This window comes from Sciurus carolinensis, chromosome 15 (assembly GCF_902686445.1).
Source record: "Sciurus carolinensis chromosome 15, mSciCar1.2, whole genome shotgun sequence".
Classification (NCBI taxonomy): domain Eukaryota; kingdom Metazoa; phylum Chordata; class Mammalia; order Rodentia; family Sciuridae; genus Sciurus; species Sciurus carolinensis.
This window is the reverse complement of record NC_062227.1, coordinates 69,155,266-69,180,052: the sequence shown is the minus strand read 5'-3', so window position 1 is coordinate 69,180,052 and position 24,787 is coordinate 69,155,266. Positions and strand designations below refer to the sequence as shown.

The 24,787-nt window shown below is 41.8% G+C and overlaps 1 protein-coding gene across 2 annotated transcripts; it reads right to left on the bottom strand.

The window, feature by feature from the left end:
- Positions 1-1,337: 1,337 nt before the first annotated feature.
- On the bottom strand, positions 1,338-23,929 carry Serpinb11 (serpin family B member 11). 2 transcript variants are annotated; one of them, XM_047526619.1, is made up of 9 exons: positions 23,461-23,929; positions 18,527-18,696; positions 15,757-15,942; positions 14,280-14,339; positions 13,029-13,157; positions 9,954-10,071; positions 5,124-5,266; positions 4,319-4,474; positions 1,338-2,189 (listed from the first exon to the last, which is right to left on the bottom strand). In XM_047526619.1, the coding sequence occupies exons 2-9, from the start codon at positions 18,581-18,583 to the stop codon at positions 1,785-1,787; spliced, it is 1,254 nt and encodes a 417-aa protein (XP_047382575.1). In that variant the 5' UTR covers positions 18,584-18,696; positions 23,461-23,929; the 3' UTR covers positions 1,338-1,784. The 2 variants fall into 2 exon arrangements, with proteins under 2 accessions (XP_047382575.1, XP_047382576.1); XM_047526620.1 differs by lacking the exon at positions 18,527-18,696 and having other exon boundaries at positions 23,461-23,927.
- Positions 23,930-24,787: the final 858 nt, after the last annotated feature.

Genomic DNA, 24,787 nt, shown 5'->3' with positions numbered 1-24,787 from the left:
TCCTGTCTTCAGATTCCAGATTCAAGACTGCACGAGCCACCTTTTTTAAATCTCTCTCTATATTTTATATATATCCGAAGGGTTAGGAAATAGGTGCATGTGTGTGTAGATAGAGAGATAAATACTGATGTGGAGATACGTACATTGGCAGAAGTTTATATGGTCACTGTATTAGTTCAGAATTCTCCAGAACATATGCTATTGGTTGTGTTTTTCTGGAGGATCCTAAATCTATAGTCTCCCTACAAGCTTCTGCCTCAGAAGTCCTCCAGCTCCCTCTCACTTCAGCTCTTAAGTCAGTCTCTCCAAGTCCTTTTCTTATCACCAGCATCTACATCAGTACCTTTGAAGCCCTCTCCATAAATTACCCCAGAAGAATTCTGTATACGAATTTACCACCCTTCAGTGAACCACACTGCCTCTTTAACTGTTGAAGGAAACTCAGTGTCACACAGCTCTGTCATCATTACATTGAGGACATTTGGTCATATTAACTTTCTATTGCTATGACAAAATACCTGAGAACATCAACTTAAAGAGAAGAAAGATTTATTTTGGCTCATGGTTTCAGAGATTTCAGTCCATGATTCCTTGGCCCTGTTGCCTTTGGGCTTGTGGTGAGGCAAACCATCACAGTGGGGAGCATATAGCAGAAGAAACTGCCCACTTCACAGTGGCTAGGAATCAGAGGAGGAGGGAGAAGCTGGAGTCCCAGTATCCACTTCAAGGCACCCCCGTTGACCTAACTTCCTTCCACTAGGCCCCACCTTCTAAAGGTTGCACTACTTCCTCACGCCAGCACCAGCAGCCCAGGACCAAACCTGAAATACCTGAGCCTTTGGGGACATTTGAGATCCCAACCACAGCACTGGTGCAGGTGGTACCTCTGTGCTCCTGCCCAGCACGTGCCAGGTACCACCCAGAAGGACTTGGCCTTCCTTAGCAGACTTCATGATATCTTCAAGATGTTCACCGTGTAAAGCAGATGCCAAGAAACCCCTCCCATCTCTTACACAGGTCATCAGTGCTTCTTACCTCCCCCTGTTACCTCATTATGACTGTCATTATCTGATTCTTGCTCCATGTTATCCCAGGCACAAAATGCGGAGGCTTTCTCTAATGTAAAACTACCTGGTTGGCATCTGTCTTTTGATCTTCTCAACTCTTACTCCTGGAATTACTTTTTCAAAGCAAGAACTGTGTTACTCAATTTGGTACCTAACAATGATTTGGCCAAAAATTCCAATAAAATATGCATTGAATTAGAGTTGACCTTATTCAAAATCTCCCCTTATAAGTTATTTAATTGCTGCAGTGTAAGTCTTCAAAGAACTTAAGACATTTCACACTTTTATTATGGTCAATACAGAATTTTGAACTAAAATTCTATTTAAACAGCAAAGAAATCATAATAGAAATCATAAGTAGAAACCCTTAAATTGTTTTTCAGAAGGCAGAGCAGTCACTTATTCATGATCTCACTGGTATATACAAGTCAAGAGAATCTAAGCCTTTAACTGTTTCCTCACTGACTTGATCATGTCACCTGGGTAGCACTCACACAAGGCCCCAAAGATAAGAAAGCCAGAAAAGCTTTTGTGTAATTTTTTTTCTTCCATGATGATCACAGCCTCAGTTTTACCAACTCATGGATGAGCTGGAAGAGATCATAGACCTGTTTTGCAGAAGAGCAAACTGAGGCACAGAGGACTGTGAGGTGCAGATGCAGCCACCTGTTTGCCCTCACAACTCCTCTGTGTCTCTGTCTCATCCAGCCCTTCTGTTTATGGAGAGGCGAGCTTGCCCCCAAAGAGAATCATTTTGGTACAAATATCCCTTATGAAGAACAAGAAGGGACGATTCGCCAAGAACCGATCTCGGATGGGGAGTCTTTTCACAGCGATGCTGTCCCCAGAGGCTGCCGCTGCCTCCGTGCCCTCCTCGTTGACATCCACATAGGATTTGTGGATGACTTTTGATAAGTAGAGGCGTCTGTCCGGTGACATCCCAGAGAGATCCGCTTTGGCCTGGTTGAAGATGTCTGTCATCCCCAGCGATTTGAGCAGGGAGTTCAGCTCGTACTTGATCTCGAGTTTGAATCGGGGGACGTACACTTCCACCTCTCTTTCCGTCATGTTAGGCGAGCTGGTCCACTCCTGGAAGGTCCTGGCATTCAGCTGCTTCTCTATCTAGGAGACAAAGCACAGATGAGCCCACCTGGGCCAACACAGCCTTTGCATTAAATGCGTTTTGGGGGTTTTTGTTTGTTTGTTTGTTTTTAATAAATTCTCAATGGGAATGGCTCACTTTCACTGCTTTCTTCTCTAGCTTGAAAGCATGCTTGCCCTGCCTCTCTGGAATTTGGCCTAACTTCCCTTCGCTATGGTCTACCTCTCGTCTGCATTTCATCCTTCAGCCTGCGTGCATCCTTGATCCCCTGGGTATGTAGGCTTCACCTGTGGTCCTCTCTGAATGGTTCCTGAAGTCATTGTGTGTCTGCTTCCTGCATGAGTTCAACCATTTCTTCTCAGTCTGCATATGGGAAATATTTAATCACACCCTTCTTTACGAACTTGGCTTCTCTTGGCTTCTCAGATGCCAGGTCCCCTGTCCTCCTTTCACTCTGACAGCTCTCATCGCCTCCTGTCCTTCATTTTCTGTTGTGCTGCTTCTGAAGCTGAACTCAGGTGCTCACTGACACCTTTATGCCTCTACCTACCATTTCACCTTCCACATCTGCTCCGGCTTCCCAAAGCAGACTCAGCAACCCGGACTTCTTATTCTCTATCAAGTTTCAACATTTTCTGTTGACCCTCAGAATGTCTCCCCTTGGGTTGAGACCCTCCAGCCAGCCCTCCCACAGGGTCACACTACCACGCTGGGTCACATCCCATCTTCCTAGTCAAGAGTTTAAAATTTTTTCACCACCTCCTGCCCTAATCACATAAAATCCTTTATAAAGTACGGGTAGTTTTTCTTCTGAAGTATCTTTTCATTTTTTTCTTTTTCTGCCCTAATCCAAGTTACCATGACCTCAGGACACAAAACCTCACACTTTTGGTGAGGTGGAGGTACTGGGGATTGAACCCAGGATCAATTAACCACTCAGCCTCATTCCCAGCCCTTTTTTTAAAAATATTTTTATTTTGAGACAGAGTCTCACTAAGTTACTCAGGGCCTACCTCAACCTCCCAAGCCACTGGGATTACAGGTGTGCACCACCCCGCCTGGCAAACCCTCAGACTTCTGAGATATTTGCTCATGTTCTTTGCTTTGCCTGGAGCAGCACGGTCCCTTTACTTTACCTGTCCATCTTCAACTCATCTGGCGAGACTCAACTGGAGATTATCCTCTAGAAACCTTCTCTGAGCTCCCTGTTCTAATTTACACCCTTTCTACTCCCACGGGACTTGCTGCAGAATCTAAACTGCTTCCAAACTGCTGTATGCCTCCAAATATCTTCCATCCCAGCTAACCACAGGCCCTGGAGACTGATCCTTTCTGAATTGGCAACACCTGTAAGTACACCTGTTCCCAGGCCCCCGGTCATGTTTCTCTTACTACCGTTCCCTCTGGACTTGTACCTGTCTCACTTCTTGAACTAAAACACACACCCCAGCCCATCTCTTTCGCGAACACTCCCTGCCCTCTGCCCCCACCTGGACCACACTGGTTTTACCTAAGCCAACACTCCACAACTGACCGTGAGCTTCTGCAGGCTCCCAGAGGTTCAGCTGTCCTCCTGAGGACTGTCACTCTACAGAGTCTCGGGAGTTCCCAATTAGTTTGGGGGAGGAAGTGTGGTGGCTCCACGGCCCCCCGTGCAGGGCATCTTTGGCTGTGGCCATGAAGAGGGATTGGACCCAAACTCCCGCCACCACTATGACCTCTTCTTCAAGGCTGTAGTGCTCATTTCCCCACAAAACAAGGAATGTTAAAAATGGTTAGGATTTTATAAATGAAGATACTGCCCCCCACAAGAGTGTAATAGCTTGATTAGATTTCTGTGGACTAGGAGCACCACCTACCATTTCATTACCTAGAAGGATGTCTCCCAAGTGTCAAGGAAGGGCATGTGTGTATTTGTGCAGTACGGCACTCTGCCCCCATGTACCTTTTAACTTAAGAAGAGCCTGTCCTACCTGAGGATCAGGGTCACTGTGCCCTTCCTCTCATGGTTCCTGGGGTGATAGTACTGAGCCCAGATCATGAATCGGTGACTGGCTGCAAAGCACCATGCGATACAGGGTGTGTGCAGGAGTGGGTGTGTGCACGTGCCCTCTTGCTCTAGCTGCAGGCTAATGCTCTTGTGTTTTACCTGTTCTAGATCAGCCGTGCCCCCTGGAAGCAGAATGATCATGCTCAGTTTGTTGTCAGCATAGGGCAGCTCAAGGACCTGCATCTGTGGCTTATTGATGGAGGCCAACTTAAATGTCCCAGTTTGATACATCATTTCCACAATGACACTTTTATCCTAGTAAAAGAAAAGATTGCGATTAGACAGTACAGTTACATATGTGAATCGGTATGTAACTGATTTTATTGTATATTATGAATATCTACATTAACCCTCCAAAGGCAGTGGTAGAATGTAAATTAACAAGTATATCTTTTTATTGCTTTTCTTTGCACAGTTTATTGATTTTTTAAAATTTTAAAGTAAGTCATGGTTAAAGACTGAGTAGTTCTAATGCACATAGATGACTTGAGTCTACAAAAAAATCAATGCAGTTTCTAGCTAATATGGGAAAATGAAGTCATAAGATCAAATTATTTTTTAATTCAGTTACAGAAACTCTCTAGAAGAAAAATAGCACAGGTAATTTTATTGAGCCACTGGAGAAAGTAATCTCAGTATGTGCAAAGAATGCCCAGATAGAACATTAGGAAAAGCATAGGTGTTTTCTCTTCCAGGGACTCTCAGTGTCTAAAGACTTGTTAGGTGCTCCCATGAGAAAGGTTACTGTCATTCAACGAGGAAAAAAATAAAAGTTTATTGAAAACACAATGACAAGAACCTACAGGAACTTAGGCCTATATGTTCACTAAAGATTTCTAAATTGTCCTTAAATGATTATCACAGTCTCCAAAATTTGCCATCAGTCTGAAAATGAAACACTTACCTCACTTAGCTGAAAGGGGGTTTTAACAGTCTCTCTTTCCTGAAATTTATTTTGCCATTGTCCTTTGAAATATATGGCACTCACCAGGACCATTACAGAGGAAGGGTCAATTGTGCCCTTTCCAAAGAGGTTTGTAATTTTTCCTTGTAGTAAAAGAAAAAAAGATAATTGGATTTGAACTTGATGATAATAAAGTTGAACAGTCACAAGAAGTGTGCATCTATTACTTAAGCTTATTGTACACTTGAGATGCCTTTCATCTGGCCATAGACTCCTCCCTGTCAAAGGATTTATTTTAATGAATACTGAAGATTTTTCTAATCAAAAGATAGCAACCAGGGAGAAGCTAGTATCTCAGTACTAGTACCCTGTGTCTAATTATATCCAAGGCATTATTATATATTATTGCTTTTTTAGAAAATTCTTTACTAATTTATTGTTGCTTATTTTTACTATTTATCATCCTTTATATTTACCAGAACCTCACTACATGCAAACAGGCTAAGTTTTTAGAAAGAATCACTCATTCTTAAAATGTACTAGAATTAGTATATCACGAATATACAGTAGCATTTGAAATAAATGCATATTTGAAAATCAAGAACTTATACAAATATATCAGGAATTGCTTGCTTTGGAAACATACTGATCAAAATTGAACACAATGCCATCTTGGGGCATTTGGGTGCACTGCAATCTACCAAAGTTTTCTGGAATGCAATCTATCATACAGTTTAAAACAGGCATATCTAGAACATAAGACTCTAAGTGACCAAGATTTTAAATTGCATTGAACCTTTGGGCCTAACACAATAACTAGCATGTGATAAAACAATATCTAAACTTAAATACTCAAAATGTATTTCTGAATGAATGAATTAATAAACATGAATGCATGATAGCAGTAATATTCTAAATAAATCCACATTTAGCTCCCTAATGCATACAGAGAATCTTATCCACTAGGCCTTCATGCTTAACAATTTTTAACTGATTTGCATGCGCCAAGCACTGTTCTAGATACTAGAACCAAACCAAGGTTATGACACTAAACTAAACCTGAAAACTAATCCTACTGCCCTGAAGTTATCATCTCAATTGTGGGCTTTTTCTCAGACTCTTTTTTAACACAGGGTTCCCAAGCAGCCACTAGGAGCAGATCAGAGTTGGCACATGAGATAAAACACATTTTTGTACTATTGCACTAAGTAAATAAAAAGATTTGAAAAATTTATAAATACTTCCTAACTTAATAAAAAAGAAACGGATAGATACATATTTTAACCTGGGCACCTGTTACTAAAGGTGAGTAAGATCTGTGAGTCCATCAACAAAGAAGATATTGTTGAGAGCTCATCACTGTTAAATGATGTAATGGGATACATACATGGGAAAGCGTGGCCCTGTGCTCAGAGAAGTATTTATTTTATGTTGCTGACATGCTCTCCACAAGTGCAATTAGCTCTAATAGTAATCTGGTGTCATTTGATTCTAATCTTAATTTATTATTCATCAGATTCAGTTTCTTCTCCTATCAAGGAGTGGGACTGCCTAACTTTCAAGACTTCAGGAACTAATGGTACTGAGTTGGTGGCATAACCACACAGAGAGGGATTATTTCAACAGGTAATTCCACCACACACCTCTAGGGGGATAAACCCCAATGACAAAAGAACTGAAAAAAAAGTTATCTTAAGCTACTGATTTTTATTGTTTTAATTAGTATCATCATTTTAAAAATTATGTGTATTATGGGATGAGGTGAGCTTGCAAAAATCTTAGTGACTTTATGAAATGGGATTTTGACATGAGCTAAAAGAAATGGGTGTATAAGGGAGATTTTTTTTTGCAGGGGAGTGGGAGGGAGGACAGTGATACTGGGAATTGAACTTTGGGGCACTCGACCACTGCGCCACATCCCCAGCCCTATTTTGGACTTTATTTAGAGATGGGATCTCATTGAGTTGCTTAGCACCTCGCTTTTGCTGAAGCTGACTTTGAACTCGAAATCTTCCTGCCTCAGCCTCCAGAGATGCTGGGATTACAGGCATGAACAAGAGGGATTTTTTTTTTTTTTAAGTAAAAATCCCATGAATCTATATTGGAATAAGTAATATATGTAAGAGATGATGCAGTCATTTAAAAAAAATAAGTACTCCTTAGTTATATTCACTTAGAAAATCTGACCAAATCATTAGCAATGAGCATTCATACCCAGATTATGGTCTCTAAATATTGCTTCCTATTAAAAGAATAACACTTAGAATAATAATTCATATGAGCTAAAATTCAACAAACTTCTCAAATATCTAGACGCAATTTATCAAAGGAGGCACAAGACTTCAAGATAGAGAAACACAAATGTTACTGGAAGAAATTAAGGAAACCCTAGATACATAGAGGTGAGTGTCATGGTCACAGATTGGAGGCTGAATAAAGATGTCTTTTCTCCCCAACTCTATAGATTCAATGTGATTCCTATTAAAATGCAGGGTAGTATGGAGGATACAAGATGATGGAGCTAATTTTAAAGGGCACATGGAAATGCAAAGGATAGAGATTAGCAGAAACAACCCTAGAAGAGCAGTTCAGTGCTGGAGAACTTCCCCGTCCAGCACTAAGGACTCATAAAACTGCCACAATCATGGCATCGTCATGAGAATAAGCACATAGACAAATGGAACAGAATGGAGACCAGGAGCAAACTCACACAGGCATCTAATTTGCAATGAAGCTCTGATTGTACAGGAAGGATTTTCTTCTTAATAAATAGTGCTATGCTAATCAGATATCCATGAAGAGGGGAATGATTTTTAAAATGAACCTTAAAGGTAGTTGACCTACAAAAAGCCTTCTGGAAGTTGATATATGAAAATATTTTCATGAACTAGGAGTAAGCAAAGTTTTCTTTAACAATACCTGAGGGCACCAACTGTAAAGGAAAAGATTGATACATTTTATTCCTTTGAAATTAGGCATTCCATTCATCCAAAGCATCATTAAGAAAGACAGGTACAAAGTGCTGGAAGTCTCTTGCAACGTATGTATTCCGTATGTGTAAGGAGCTCTTAAATTTTATATGAAAAAAGCAGACAAATCATCTTTACATATTACAATAGCACTTCACAAAAGATAATGTGAAGCAAATGAAAAAGTGTTCCCCTATATAATTCAGAAGAGAAATGCAAATTAAAATAAAAATAAGTGACTAAAATTAATATGACTGATAATGCTAAGTCTGGGCATGAATAACAAATAAAATTCTCATTTATTGCTTAGACAAGTAAATTGATGCAACCAGTTAATAAGAATGCTTGGCACTGACTGAAATCAAGTGTGCACTTACCTCGGGAACAGCAATCTCATTTCAAGTTCTGTCCCTGGTGGCACTGCAGGCATATGTGAACCAAAAGATGTGCATCAAAACTCACCTAGGGATGCTATTCATACTTGACCTGAGCTAAAACTATCCCAAATGTTCATTAACAGTAGGATGGATAAATATACTTGGGATATTCAGAGAGCAAAATACACATGGATGGAAATGAACAAGGTAGGCAGCACATTACCACGAGCTAAATATCAACTAAAAATGCCAAACACATACTTGTGGTCCCAACTGCATGAACTCTAAAGACAGGCAGAACTGCTGTGTGGTAACAGAAGTCAACATTGGGTGGCAGTAGGGTTACCTTTAGGGAGGGGACCTTCAGAGGCTCGGCAGTGCCTTTCCTAGTAGCTAATGTTTTATTTTCATGACCTGCTGTGGCAATGGGCATGTTCACTTTGTGATCATTTATCCATACGGTAGTTTACTTCTCTGTACGTGTGGGGGGTATTGTTTTGGTTTTGTTTTTTTGCTTTGTTGTTGTTGTTGTTGTTGGTACTGGGGATTTAACCCATGGTCACTTTGCCCCTAAGCCATATCCTCAGTCCATTTTATTTTTCATTCTCAGACAGGGTCTCAGTAAATTGTCGAGGGCTTCATTAAGTCTCTGAGACTGGTCTCGAACTTGCAATCCTCCTTTCTCAGCCTCCTGCACTGCTGAGATTATCAAGTATGTATATCTTTTAAAAATCAATATTTTGGGAACATATTGATCAACTGCAGTGTATAAATGTCATTTGGGTCCTGATTCAGACAAAAAAGAAGCAACTGGGGAAATAAGAAAACTCACCAAATATCTATTAATATTAAATGATTATTTTCAGTTTTGTAGGTTTGATAAGAGTGTTGTCATTTTAAAAGTCTACATTTTTTAGAGAGAAAATTAATGTAAGTATAGAAAAAATGATGACTTCTGGAATTTGCTCCAAAATCATCTGAAAGAGGTGGCTGGAAAAAGATGAGAATACAGAGCAGTAAGGCTGCTCACTAGTGATCAGGGGTCAGTTGAGGGACATTAAGCTCATTATATATTCTCACTAACTGTATATCCTTAAGTCTTTCCTTCACTAAATATTTTTAAATAAAAGAAATGAACACGTCTTTGCATCAAATATGTAATGTGCCAATTTTAAAAAGTAATGCTTAACAATATATAGGGCTTTTTAAATTGCAAAAGGGAGACTTATTTTTAAATAAATAATCTGCACAATTTAAAATATTTCTCTAAAGTACAGGTGATATTCACTCAGAGCCACTGGACATCGATCCTTCAGAAAATATGGTTGTATGGGGTCTATTGAATAATGGCCCCCATGCTTCATTGCTGATCTGTCTCTGTCAGGTTCCGGACTTGCTCAGCTTCCCGGTTAGCATATTGACTCAGCAAATTTATCAATACAGCACAGATAAAGTCTGTAGACATGTATGTGATTCATTCTTACCATTAGTTTTATTTTCAACCCAAGCATTAATGGTTTTTCTCACTTCTTCTGTAGACTGTTCAAAATCAACTGTTTGTAGCCTGGCTTGATACAGTTTCTCAGAACAGCTTAAATATTGCTATAAAAGAAAGCACAGCTAAATAAACCACAAAAAAAAAAAAAGACAAAACAAACACAGATCAATGCATTCAAACATTCCAACAGAGATGAAAGCAGTTCATGGATACAAGTTTGAATGAAAGCAAAATCCATATGTGCTTGTTATTATTTTATTATTTATCTACTTATTTTTGGTGGTACTGGGAATTGAACTCAGGGGCATTCTTCTACTGAGCTACTTCTCCAACCCTTATTTATTTATTTATGTATTTAGAGACAGGATCTCACTAAGTTTCCCAGGCTGGCCTCAAACTTGTGATCCTCCTGCCCTCTGGGTAACTGAGATTACAGACCTGTGCCTCCACACCTGGCTGGTACTTTATTTTTAATAAAACAGATACCCTTAAGAAAATCCAAAGCCTTTCCCCCAAAAATGTTTTGTTGTTGCTTCCGTCATATCATCAGCTTTCTTATTTCTAAAACCATTCAAAACAAAATGACATTGCATCTCACACTATCCCTCCTCTTTTCTCTTCAAAGCAAAGAAACGAAGAGTGATTTTGTGACTGCTGTCATGTTACAGACAAGTAAATCAAAAACCAGAATGGTTAAGTGACTACCTCATCTGAGATCTACCAGAAGGTCTCCCATGGTGTGTGTGTGTAAGAATTTCTTCACAAATCATCCTATATAAAATTAATAATAATAATAATAGTAATAATGATATCTGGTATTGATGATTGGTATTTTTAAAATGTCTTTTAAAATATTGTAAGGTATTCACTGTTTTGTTCACCTGTAACATATTATTCAGGGACACAAACTCCACATAAAGACACTAGCCTTCCCTTAACCGAATCCCCACTCCAAAGCCCCTTCCATGTGGCATTCTGGAGCCATATTGACTACGATGCATGGCCCTTGATTCCTACGACCAGGAACTTTCCACCACCTCACTGCCAGGGCAGCAGCTAAATCTTCCTGGACCCAAATCAAATTGTCCGTGATTTTAGACTTGAGATCCTGAGGTCGTACCCCATAACCCAGCAGGCTCCACTGCCCCACCATGAACTGACTAGGTTACCTTGAGACTATGCAGTTGTGAAAGTGGCTGCCTGGGTGTAGTTTTTCACTGGCCTAACTAGACTCCATAGTGCCTTAACTAAGTGCCACCAAGCTTAACCAAGGCAAAAACCGGGCCTCAGGATGATTCTTGTCCTAAGTTAAGTACAATTATGACTGGAACATCCTTAAGTGACTCCCAAAACCCCATGAGATGGGAGTTTTTCCAGTCAGTATCCTGAGGTAATAGTCTATCTCGTGACACAGTTCACAACAGTCTTCATGATACTAGTGAGAAGTATTATAGTTTGGATATGGAATGGCCCACAAAGATTCATGGGTTGAAGGTTTTGTCTCAGTGCAGCAATGTTCCGAGGTGGGCTTTTGAGAAATGATTGGATCCTGAAGGCTCTACCTCATCAGCAGGTTAATCCATCAATGGATTCATAATTTGAAAGGACTTCTGGGAGGTGGTGGAAACTCTAGGAGGTAGGACTTAGTTGAAAGGTCCGTAGAAGTTATGCCATTGGGGCATATCTACCCTGCACCCTATTTCTTTCTCTCTCTCCTTCCTGGGTGCCATGAGATGATCAGTTTTGTGCTGCCATGCCCTTCCGCCATGATGCTCTGGCTCACCTCTGGCCCAGAAACAAAGGAGCCAGCTAGCCATGGAATGAAACCTCTGAAACTGTGATCCAAAATAAACTGTTCCTCCTTAAGTTGTTTTTCTCAGGTATTTTGTCACAGCAACAAAATTCTGACTAACACAAGGAGCACCTCACTTCAGGAACAGATACAATCACTATCAACCTAAGTCAACATTTATCTACCATTTTATCTGAATCACTCTTCTGGGGAGACAGAGAGGTGAGACAGAGCATTCCAACTCAAAGGACCATGAATGTTAGTTCTAACCATGTTAGGCACTCTTCATAAAACATTTCCTATATGCTTCTAGGGCAGTAGAAGGAAATACCCCTGAACTGTCTATAGTAGAAAAGTGGTTCACCTACCCCAAGAGGCAAAAATTCTGACTATTGGAACTTGTCACAACTAAGACCCAGCCTGGGCTACGAGGCTGGATGAGAACAGTAGAAACTCAGGTTTCATCCCAATTCACCTAGCTTGTATTTAAGTAATGTCAGTCAAGCAAAACTACATCACTAACACTAGCATATCACCTCAACCACAGCAGTTAGATGTAACAATCAAAAACAAGAATATTGACTTGGATAAGGTCAAATCTAGGTCTTGCCATTTAATTTCCTGTATCCTTTCCAACTTGACTTTTCAGTGTCTTCTTCACAATCTAGAATTAGTGGCAATTTGTGACTCTGTGTAAGGAGTACATGAGATAATGACTATAATGTGCTAAGTAGAGTGATTGCCATGTAGTGAACACTCAGTAAAACTACATATTGCATTACTGTTGGGAAAGGGCATAAATAATACTCTAATTTTGGAGCAGGAAAAACAATTTACTTTAATCCTCTCATTTTAAAGATAGAAGTGACTTGTCCAACCATCTGTCTAAAGGGGAACAGAACTCATGTCTCTTGGCTCCTAGTTCAACGTACTTTCAAATACCTTTTAATGCTCTGCCATTAAGGGCCTTTGAAGAAGATATGAAAAAATGTGTTTAGTTTTTATTCTGGTCCCTAGGGATAATTCTTACGTATGTTGTTTTGTGCTTCATCTCTTACGTTGGTTCTTGGACAGCTTTAGGGGTTTTTATAGCTAATAAAGAATTTTTATGTGATGTTACACAACTCTAATGAGAGTTTTGATAAAAACCATTTCCCTGAAACTCTAAGTCAGATCAAATTCAGTCTCTTAAAGTTAAATGCCACATGCCTTTTTTTATCCTTCATGGATTTCATTGTATGAAATTCAGAGGGTGCCAGATGGGCTTACCTGATGGAATTCCATTGCCTTTGTCCCATAGAGTCTGTTGGCAATGCTGAGGGTATAGTTAGTGCCTGGTTGATTGATTTGAGAGAGGAGGACTCCAAACTCTGAATGCAGCCTTCCGGCTCGACTGCACTGATGTGAATAAACAGAGTAATTTGTCAAGTCACTTGATTTCTTGCCACCAGAGAGTCATATATAACATGAAAACAGTACCCAGAGAGCAAGGTGTTCGCCTCTGAAGAACAGAGGAGTAAATACAAAGATTAAACCAGTTTTTCTTTTCTTAATTTCCTTTAGTACCATAGTGTCACCACTCTGTGACTTTGGTTGCAGATTGTGTGGAGAATCATAAGCGTTAGTTGGCTCTAATGTTTAATTCAAAAGTTGGAGTTTCCATGAATAAAGAGATCTTAGTGGTGTGTTCTGAGCAATAATCCAAGTTTTGTCACTGCCTTTAAACTGAAAATCATTTTTCTTCTCTGCCACACTCTTTCTGAGGTCTCAGTTTTCTATGTGCTTCTTAATCAAACACTTTTGTCCTTTACTGGACAGTTCCAACACACTCATTTGTCCCTCAGGGATGGAATTCTGATAAGCTTGCAGCTTTGATGATTTGAAAGGTGGCTAAGAACTCACTGACACTACAGAATCTAGGCCTGTGTTCCCTGAAGCAGTGAATCCCCAGCTAGCGCTTTGGTCTCCCGATAATAAGTTGGGTTCTTTGAAGCAAGTTTTCAGTCAATCTGTATGTATTTATGTATATTCTCAAGCAGTGCCAAATACTACTTTCATGTGGGAGTCCAAGATAACTTTGATGTCAAAACGGATGCTCCCGTTAGAAAGAACTAAGGACCATTGTCCCAAAGCAAGTGGGTGGGACAACCTCAGGCCCAGTCTGTAGTTACATGCAAAGCATCAGGGTCCTTTCTCGGTGTCCTCAGTAGCTGAAAACTTCTAACACTGCATAGGTAAAGCTGGCAAACTCAACAAGAGGTACAGATCAGAAGTATGTGAGAAAGAGGACAATAGTCAAATCTGGGGGACTTTGACTTTACTAATATTATTAGTAATAACAGTATTATTAATAGCAGTCATATCATCACTGTTGTTAACATTGTGTTAAATAGGCTGGAGTGATTGCCAGAAACAGTAAAGGAGGAGACCACGGGAGACAGTTCTGCCCTGGACTAGCCTCTCTCAGGGCTCTTCTTATGTTAAAGTGCAGTTGACAGCTGAGCAATGACATCATCATACCTCTGCTGAGTCCTTGAACTCTGGTTTTAAGAAAGCTGCCATACGATTATAGTGAAGCACCTAGAAAAAGAAAAGGGATCAGTTGGTATCAAAAGTAAAAGCATCCACAAAAGTTGAGAGTTGTATTTATTCTTTCATTTAGAGCAAGACTGATAGTGATAGCATTAAGAATTCTATGGCTGAAGTCCTGAATTGTCTTTACACGTTATTTAACCCTCCCAACAACTTTATGAATAGACACTACTGTCCCCATTTTATATTAGGGAAACTGAGGTCAGAAGGTCAAGCAGTTGCTCCAGACCACTAAGCATCAGGCTCCAGGGACTGAACTCTTAGGCCTTTATCTCTTCTCCCCTCTCCTACTCTTCTTGGCTCATTAACTAGGATGGCACCCGCCTGGGACCAGGTAAAGTATTACATTTTCCCAGCACAGACAATAGTAAGATAACAGGACAAGAGTAAGATAAGCAAGTGTCTTAAGAGTTATTAAGAGTTGTCTTCTAGGAGTTCTACAGCAGTAACATATATATGGAAATCACCGTTATGAGCCTATGAAACCTGAAAAGTCAACTTTCTCTCCAAGTCTATTTTCCCATCTGTGAAATGGGGATAACAGTCCCTAACTGCTACACAGAGTTGCCATGAAGAAATGTAGTAATGAATATTTTTTTAAAACTTAAATAATTTCTAAGATGGCATTAAGTTTCATCGAATTAAGTTTAAACTTCTATAGGGAAAGAAAAGTACAATACGTGTGCTCTCTATCACACTTACATCACTGAAAGTAGGCACTCTGAGAGTAAACCACAGAGATCTGTGAGGTCACATGAGGTTCCCCCAGAAGCTCATGTGTTAGGCAATGAGAATGCAGCATAATGAGTGGATCGATCCTTTTGGTGGATTAATAATTTAAAGGGACTGGTGACACCTGGTGGCAACTGTAGGTATGTGGGGTGTGACTGGAGGAAGTAGGGCATGGGGGCATGGCTTTGGGGTTTATGTTTTGTCCCTGGTGCCTCAATCTCTCTCTGCTTCTGACTGCCCTGAGCTGAGCCACTTTTCTGTGCTAAGCTCTTCCGCCATGATGTTTGCCTCACCTCAGGCCCAGAGCTGTGGAGTCGGCTGATTATGGGCTGAACCTCTGAAACCATGAGCCCAAAATAAACATTTCCTCCTCTAAGTTGTTCTTGTCAGGTATTTTGGTCACAGTGACACAAGGCTGACTAAAACACACTGCTGACAATAAGGAAGAGACTATACGTTGTATGGATCACACCATTTGCATTACAATGTATTCTGTTACGTAAGCCATTTTCCCTTTTTAAGAATGTGATCTGCCCGAGTGTGTTGTATTCATTTACAAGAAGGCAGTTTTCTCTACATAAAGATAGAAGTCATTTGGTGGAGCAGAGGGGACGTGGAGGGAGGGGACCATGGTCAGCATGGGGCTCCCGGGAAACCCCCATGCATTCCTCACCTTTTCTATTTGCTCTGCACTGTTCCCTCTGGCACCGAGGAGGAGCATGCTCAGCGCAGAGAGCAGACTCAGGGGAGAAAAGAAGACATTGTCTCCTACGTTGTTACTGCTCAGCTCCTTGAACACATCCAGGCAGAATTCAACGTTTGCAGTGCCCAGGGAGCCCATTTTGACACCAAGCACTGCCTGAGAACAGGAAGGAGAAAACAATCTCAGAACATCACTTGATGATATCAGAGTTCAGTGTTTAAATGTCATGAATGTAGGCATCTGATCTCATGGCTTCAGTAAAACCTGTACCTCTATCACAGCTTCTGACAAATCAGCAAATGCTAGAAGGAGGAACTCACTTAGTTTTAGATGCTGATGGATAGAGCTACTCTCCTCCAGCCAGGGGTTCAAAGCTATCCCACTCTCTTGTATGGTCTGTGGGGCCATCCCTGCATGGTGTCCTTCTGTCCCTGCAAGAGCTCTGTCTCCATCCATCACACTTGAACAAGTCTTTTCACTCTTACCAAAAAAATGATCTATAATTGTTCTGGAGCAAAAGAGCATAGGGAATTGGATCTTTTTGTGCTTGATTTCCATGCTTTATGAGAAATCCTCACCCTGGAATTCATTCAGAAAAATTCTTGAACTAAACAAACTCAGCCAAACAAGATATCTTCCCGCTAGACTGACTACTTCGCAGCCTCATAGGAGAGGAACGCCTCCATCCCAGTCAGTATTGCACAAATAATCTGATAATAATGTAAACTTAGGCAACATTCTCTACACATTTTTTTCACTTAATTTTCATTGGTACATTATAGATGTACATCACAGTGGCATTCGTTATGAAATATTCACACATCTTTATCTCCTTGATGGGTCTCACTCCCTGTACCCCTCCAAGAAAGGACAGCAACACTATTAAACCGGCAACACCACAGGAAGGTGGTCACAGCCCAGTCCTGGGCTCACTACCATGTCAGTGGCAACCGAGGAATGAAGAGGAATGCTGAGATAGAACAGATGACCGGCACACGAGTTATCTTAGGAAAAGAGCATGCTGGGAGGGAGTGTTCATCCTGTTCACTGCACAAACACTCAGGCAGCCGACTGCAGGGAGTTACAGAAACAGCACTGATGGAGAATCGTTTCTGTCCTCTGCAGGCTCTGTTCTCCATTGCCATCAAATGCTTCCGGGCCCTGACTTCCAGCTGACTGTCTCTCCTGGTTCCACCCGCCTCCTGTCTCACACGGGATCTCCTTCCACTTTCAACCTCTATGCAGAATTCATCAGGCTTCAGATCTTGGGCCTCTGCTGCATTGCTCAGACCCCAGTTGACCTCATCCAGCTGACACACTCTGAGCTCCTGCATTTACACCGCCCCATCCATCCAGCAGCACATTCAGCCTCTCCTCTTGACAGCTAATGGGGCTCCCAAACCCCATGCCCCTAGCCTTCTCCACTGTAAATAGTGCCCTTGCTTCTTGATTCGTTCAGGTTAAAAAGCTTGGGCTTGCCCTTAAATGTTTTCTCATTCTCATTAACATCATTCTATGAAAACATCCTGTTTTCTCTATCCTCAACAATATTCACCATCTGCCCGTGCCTCACACTCTCTAGTTACCACCCTGGTCAGAGTTACCGTCCTCTCTCTGGACGAACTCACCCTGGAGTATTGAAATATTCACTAAGTTGCCTAGGTCAGTCTTTACCCGCCTCCATTGTGTGTTCTAGAGAAGCCAGAGGGATATTTTTTAACGGTCATTTATGTTCTCTCCTACTCAAAGGCTCTGGTGTTTTCCTCCCTCTCAAGAAAGAAATCAAAGTCCTTACCATGATAAGCAAGTCTCTCTGGGCTGGCCCCAGCTCCACTCAGACCTCATCCCCCGCCACTCTCCCACCAGCTTACTCTGCTTGAACCATGTCACCTCCTTCCATTCCTTCAGCGTGACAAGTGTGTCTACCTTGGAGCCTTTGCACATCCTCTTATAAGACACTTCTCCCAAAGATGTCCAAACGGCTTCCTCCAGCAAAGTGTTCATGTTTCTGTTCTCATTAATAAGTCTCCCTACTTAAAATCAGCATACTACAATAACACAGCCACATCAATGTTCATAGCAGTTCAGTTCACAATAGCTAGATTGTGGAACCAACCTAGATGCCCTTTAACAGATGAATGGATAAAGAAGCTGGTTTATATACACAATGGAATATTATTCAGTCATTAAGAAGAATAATATTATGGCATTTGCAAATAAATGGGTGGAATTGGAGAATATCATGCTAAGTGAAATAAGCCAATCTCAAAAAACCAAAGGCTGAAAGTCTTCCCTGATAAGCAGATGATGATACATAATGGGAGTGGGAGGTGGGGGTGAGAAAAGAATGGAGGAACTTTATGTAGAGGGAAATGAGAGGGGTGAGAGGGCAGGGGTATGAAGTATGGTGGAGTGAGACAGACATCATCACCCTATGCACATTTATGATTACACGAATGGTGTGAACCTACATCATGCACAACCATAGAGATGAAATGATGAACCCCATTTGTGTACAATGAATCAAAATGCAGTCTGCAAAAAATAAATAAATAATTAATTAATTCTAAAAGACATAATATTCATACTGAAGATTAGGAAGTCAAAAAAAGGAGCATACGATCTCATTAATCGTTGAAATTATCATTTTGTAAACCCATAAATGACACTAAAATTTAAAAAAATAAATAAATCTCCCTGACCCTCGCATTTGAAAAGGCAGCCCACAAGGTCACAGCACCTTGGCTTGTTTTTCTCCCTGGCACATGTCACCCGCAGGCTGAATGACTGCATGCATTTACTGTTGGATCCTCTCCCTCTAGGGTGCCGCCTCCATCACAGCAAGGCTATGTTTTGCCCTTTCCAGCGCCTAGACCAGACCTGGGCACACGGTAGCCACTGAGTAACCACCTGTGAAAGAAGCACCGGAGGGAATTTCAGCCCGCTGAACATGAGGATGCAGGTGTGCGGGGACATCCTGGAAGCCCCGGGCGGCGGGTGCAGAGCCAACCCGGGAGGTGCGCTAGACCTGCTGGCGCAGGAGCGGTCCGGCTGCCTCTGGAAGAGTTCCCTCGGAAGGAGCGGCATGAGCAGAGACTGGACGCCCCAGAGAAATGCCGGGTCACAAAAATATGAAACAGGAAGTCGAGACATGGCTGGAGGCAGGCCGGCTGCGTCCTTGGAAGCTCCGTGAACCCCGTTTCAGAGAAGCCACTCCCGAGGGGCCCAGCCCACGCGGGGCCGGAGTTCAGACCAGCTCCACGAGGCTCTCTCCCTCCCCTTCCTCTCGGACCTTCTCAAGGGTCCTCCCAGGGTTCTCTTCTCATCACCGGCCTCCCACCTCCCACCCTCAGATTGCTCTGCCCGCCACCACGGGAATTCCCTCCCAAGCTCCCGTCCTCGAGAGACCTTTTCTCTTTCTAGGCACCTTCGAATCCTCCCCAGACAGCATTTTTCTAAACCGTGGATTGCCCTCTCTTCAGCCCTCCCCTCCCAGTCCCTCCTGTGCTCAGGGAACCTGCTTTGCTTCAGGTTCCACGCAGTCACAGCTGCAGAGAAGGCTGCACCCTCCTCGGCCCCAGGAGCCAGCCTCGGTTGGCCTAACCCGATTGAGACAAGTCTGCGTCCCAGGCCTGTGACTGATTTAGGACTCAGATGGGGCCGTGATTTTTTTTCCAATAAAAGCGATTGCAACCGTCGCTGGAGAGCTGCTGGAAGAGTCTTCTCTCTGATAAGAGGAGATCCACAGGAGAAAACCAGCTTTTGCATTCTTCTCAGAGTAGTGTCATCTACATGTGACTACTATGGTAGCAGCTGTTTTGTGACCATGAGGCAGCAGCCAAAGAGGACAACCAGCATCTCAGAGAGAAAAGATGGAAAACCTTAGTCCTCCATGACACATCATCTAGGGTGATTAGCAACCCGGGCTCTGCCCTTCTTTGGGACTTCTTGTCACATCACATGAAAGCTTTTCCTTATTTTTAAATAAGCCATTTTAACTGAGTGTCTTGTCACTTGCAGTTAAAGCATCCCCACTCTCCTTCAGAATTTCCATATTTACCCTTTCACTCAGACTGATGAGCCCTCACCCCACATTCACACTTTCCTAGTCAGCTATATATTTTCTCTTATTTAGTCCCCTAAGAACCTGAGAATATTTCCCTCTTTTACCTTTGACCTTCTAGGTTACAGCTTTGCCCTCTTTTAGAACCTGAGTCAAGGCTTACATTCGCTGTGACATTATGACAAATGACTGGTGCTCCTCCCCACCTGTGCACATTTATTCCAGGTACTAACTTGTCTTTGGCCTGCACATATCTGAGCTGAGTTCACAGGAGGTGTGTTCTCTGGAATGTGAACTTGTCACTGGTTCAGGCATTTGTGGCATGCTTCTTGCCAAAACAGTGCTACTCTGCCCTGATTGTCAAAGAGCTAACAGAACCCAGTCATGGACTCTGGGGGAGGAGGAGAGAGCAGGGGCATCCACTGTCAGGCAGAGAGGGACCGTAAGTCAGTGTGTCACTTTTGGACTTCCAAAATAATGACCCATGGCATTTATAAGGTAGAAATGATGCTCACACATCCCTGTAATCAAAACTGGTTGCCCTAAAATTATCATTAAGGAGTGGATATTGTGCATTCCAGTTGTTAGACTACCAAGCAAAGTATAATAGGGCCTGGCGGTTACGCTAGACCAAGCCTGGACTATACTTTTCTTTGCTCTTGATGTTTTGGATTTTTTTTTAAAGTATAACAGAGGACTTTGATCATTTTATTTCACTAAACTACAACCCTATGCTTTTAGCAGGATGCTGTCTTTCAAGTTAATTTGAATATGGTTCTCTGTAACATGTCTAATGATAACAGTGTCCTGGACTTTGTTTAATGACTTTAATAATGAACACTCGCCCAATAATGAAGACTGTCCAAGCCTGACACTCTTCATATTATATTTGTATCTTAGTGAATGGAGTTAGCTAGTGGAATCAGGTTCTGGAATGTATGTTCAAGTATGTTCAGGTATACAAGCAAAGGTAAACTTTTTTTCTTCAGTTTATGTCATAGCATAACTATAAAAAGGCCTGTCCACTCATACCACTGAAGGCCTATTGTTACCTAAGAAAAGACTTTGGAATAAGCTACCAGACCACTTACCATATGTCCAGCACATTTATTAGTCTGTCTGCCATCTGTCTTCTTTTGTAACTCCAAGGGCAGAAGGCTGAAGTAATCTCACTCCTCTCTCCTGTCACAAGTCATCACTGGACTACAAAGACCATTCTCTTCTTTGCTTATTGCCGTGGGCCTATTTCATTCTCTTGCCCCTCCACCCCATAGACAATGCTTTTGTTTCAGCATATCTTTTATTATATGTCCTTATAAAATAGCAACTTCCTTAAATTATGCACTTTTTAATTTTCATAGATGAGCTTCTGTGAAATGGTTCCTCGCTTAGTACTGTATGTTTTAAGATGCGTCCATGCGACTCGAAACGGAATCCGTGACTGCTAACTGCTGCCTTCCTGTGCTTCCTGCACATTTTTGTCTGTCCACTCTGCAGCCCAGACACCTATGTGGCCTCTTGCTTTACACCATCACAAAGAGCGCTGTGATGAACGTCCTCATACACACCCGCTTACACTCCTGTTCAAGAATTTCCTGTAAAGGAAACCTCTAAACCACTGAGTTCGTGATGGGTGCAGCACTACGCCTGTACCATTCTCAGTCTGAAGTTTCGTGGGGCCAGCCACGTTTCTGCAGTTCTGCAAAGGAGACAGCGAGGGCTTGGGAGGTCACGTGCTGTGGTCAAGGAGTGAGGATCTGAACAGCGTCCATCTCTTCTCAAACCTATGCTTCTCCCACTTGCTGCCATATGCTAGTAAGATAACTGTTATTTGAGATAAAACAATGATTGTATTGCACTAAGTTTATTATCCATTTGTATTAATGACTGTGCCTTATCAGAAAAATTAGGAAATTGTGTGTAAGACATAGAGCATTAATAGACTAATGATACTTAACGAACATGTTATTTTCCTTACTTCACAGATCTCATGACTCTTCAAGAGTTCACAGCTCACAGTACAAAAAAGGGAAGATTTGGGGTTCAAGTTTTTCTTAAAAAATTATTGGAAATATATAATTAGAGGGAGTCTGTGAACTTTGGTACTTGGCAGGCTTATCGGCAAGATGGAGATTTAACTGTCTTCCTTGTAGCATGGAGGATGTCTACGATCCCTAATCATTTTCAAAAATTCTACCTTTCTAATAGCAGAAACCTTTCACAACTGAATTGGTCTGAGTTTGTGCAGTAGACTACATTGTCTTCACATGGGCCAAGAAATGTGTGGATGAATTTACAGATTTGGATTCATTGAACACATTGGTCTTTCTCACTGGACTGACCATTCCCAGACACAGGGAAAACATTTCTGTGAAATTATTAGTGTTTTCACATTCATCCAAGAATCTATATAAATTAGAGAAATCAACATTCTGAATATTTTGCAACTTCTAATTCATTTCATGGAAGAGGGACTCACACTGGACAGATCCCAAAGTACACAGAATTTATCAGAAATGGACAGATGCCGGAGAAGGTCCCACTCAGGTGGTGAGAGAAAGCTGGGGGGGGGGGGTCCTCAAAGTAGACCAGCTTCAAATCAAATGAATTATAGAAATGAATTATAGAAAACTCCTTTGCACCTTTCTGTTTACTTTTTAGGATAAGAAAATTCTCTGCCAAGAAAATGGATCGTGACCCCAGAAGGCTGCTATGGGAGAGAGGCAGGAAAAGGAAGTTGCTGTGGTCCTTCTGAGTTGCCAGGGACGTTTCTAGAAGAGACACCACTCTCCAGGAAATGTGAGGAAGGGAGTATATCTCACAAGGTGATACTGACATTAAAGGACTGCTTGGGGACAGAGGGTCTAGGTTAGTACCAGGGGAGAAGCATCTCCAAAGATTGCTAAGACATCAGCCTCGTATAACCTACAACGCAGCCATTCACAGGACTCGTCTTGTGACAGCTTTTCTAGTGCCTACCCCTACCAGAAATGAGAGCTATTCCTTTGCTCTCCTTTTCTGTGCTTCAAACTTTGTAAATGTTTGCTTATTCTTAGACATAGTAGAAATGTCCAAATGCACACCACATCACACAAACATAAACCCTGAAGCTTTATGCCCATGTGCAAGAATACACGTAATATTCAAGAGACTAATTTTATAGCCATAAGAAAAAAAAAAAAAAAAACAGAACAATCAAAATAAAGAAATTCTTCCTAACACATGGTGATTGATAAGACCAGTTGAGTGGAAACAAGACCTTCCAAGGAACTGAGAGAGACTTCATCAGACAGGGACACAGCCATGCATGACTAGCTCCGTTTCAAATAAGGATTATTAGGAAGTAGAAAAAAATCATGGAGTTCCATTTTACTAAACAAATCAGAGGCTTAAAATCAAAGGAGCCTGCCTCAAAAATTTTAAAATAGACATTATCATGATATGCCAACCTATTCATGAATTCATCAAAGAATCAACAAAAGCCACATTTATTAAAATACTAAGCTTCCCCCTCATTTGGATCACATCTCTAAAGGAATTACTTTACTTTCATTTGTTCCCCTTTGACAATAAGCTCGACCAAGATAAAATACAGAAATATTTCTCTTTACCTTGGCTGCTTTCTGATGGTGAAGTGGTCAGCGGTCAGCGTGGCAGGTTGGACTGGTGCTGTGTCCCTCAAGGAAATGCAAGTCTTCACTTTTTTGCCCCTCCCTTTCCATTTGTGTCCTTAGTGATTCAACTCCCCACCTGCTGGGCAGAAAGCCCAGCCCTAAGAAGGAAGTGCTTGTAAAGGGCCCTCAGAGCTGCTGCTGCGAGAGGCTCTCGAATGGACAGGGCTCTCCGGAGAAGCTCGACGTTCTTACCCTCTTTCTGCTTTACTAATAGGGAAACGTTGACAAACCCAGCCCTGATGCAAGCAAGATGAGCTGTCTTTCTAAAGAGAATCACATCAACACGTCACGTTGGCAAGGCCATACTCAAAATTCCAGGGATTGCCAGTGTCGGAGTACATGACACAAAGCTACTCAACAGGAAAGATTCCAGTTGTGACAGATGCTTCCCGGTCTGAGGCACATCGATCCCAAGATCTTCTGGGTTTTTCTGCACGGAGCATATGTTTTTATGTGGCATTTTGGCAATCGACCAGCTGGCAAAATCTGTCCCATAAAAAAAAAAAAACACAAGAATGTGTTCAACGAGGAGTTATTCTGTGGTTTCCTTTTAAAAGCTTGGCAGGAAGAACAAGCCTCTACTACCCACAATGCGTTCTAGGACTGAGACATAATTAAGAACTGGGGGAGAAAAACTACAGCTGAGAGGTGGGGTGAGAGGAGGGTGAGAACTGGAGATGGGGTGTACCTTGGGGTGTACAACAGCCAGGAGCAGCAGCAGAAGTAAACACCTGCTCCAGGCAACACACAGCCCAGCTTCCCCAGGACACCACTGCCAGCCTTAAGCTATAAAGGCAGACTGCACTATTTGTGATGGGAGAAAGTCCTTTACACCTCAGATTTTCTCTTCTTTCTCAGCATGGAGTATGCCTTCCCTCAGTCAAAACTAAACCATTCTATCCAGCACAAGAATCAGAAACTTTGATCTGAAATTATGGTCCTAAGACTCATTGGCCCCCTAGGTTCTCATAAGAACAAAAGTACATAAGCAACCACATGGAACTAAAAGCAGTCCACCATCTTCCTATTCCTTTGTGCTTACGGGAAGTATTTTTGGACATGAGCCAGTTCCCCAATCCCACTGGGGGCGTCCATGGTTGGGAAGATTCGTATCCCCTGTTGACAACTGATCGTCTGCCTCTGATTCTGTTTTCATCTTTCTTGAAATCCCATAAGAAGAGAAATAAATGTCTGAACTTTCTCGCTATATAAATATTAGGCTCATTAAAGAAACTCTTTTGGTATCCTTGATCTAGATCATGTC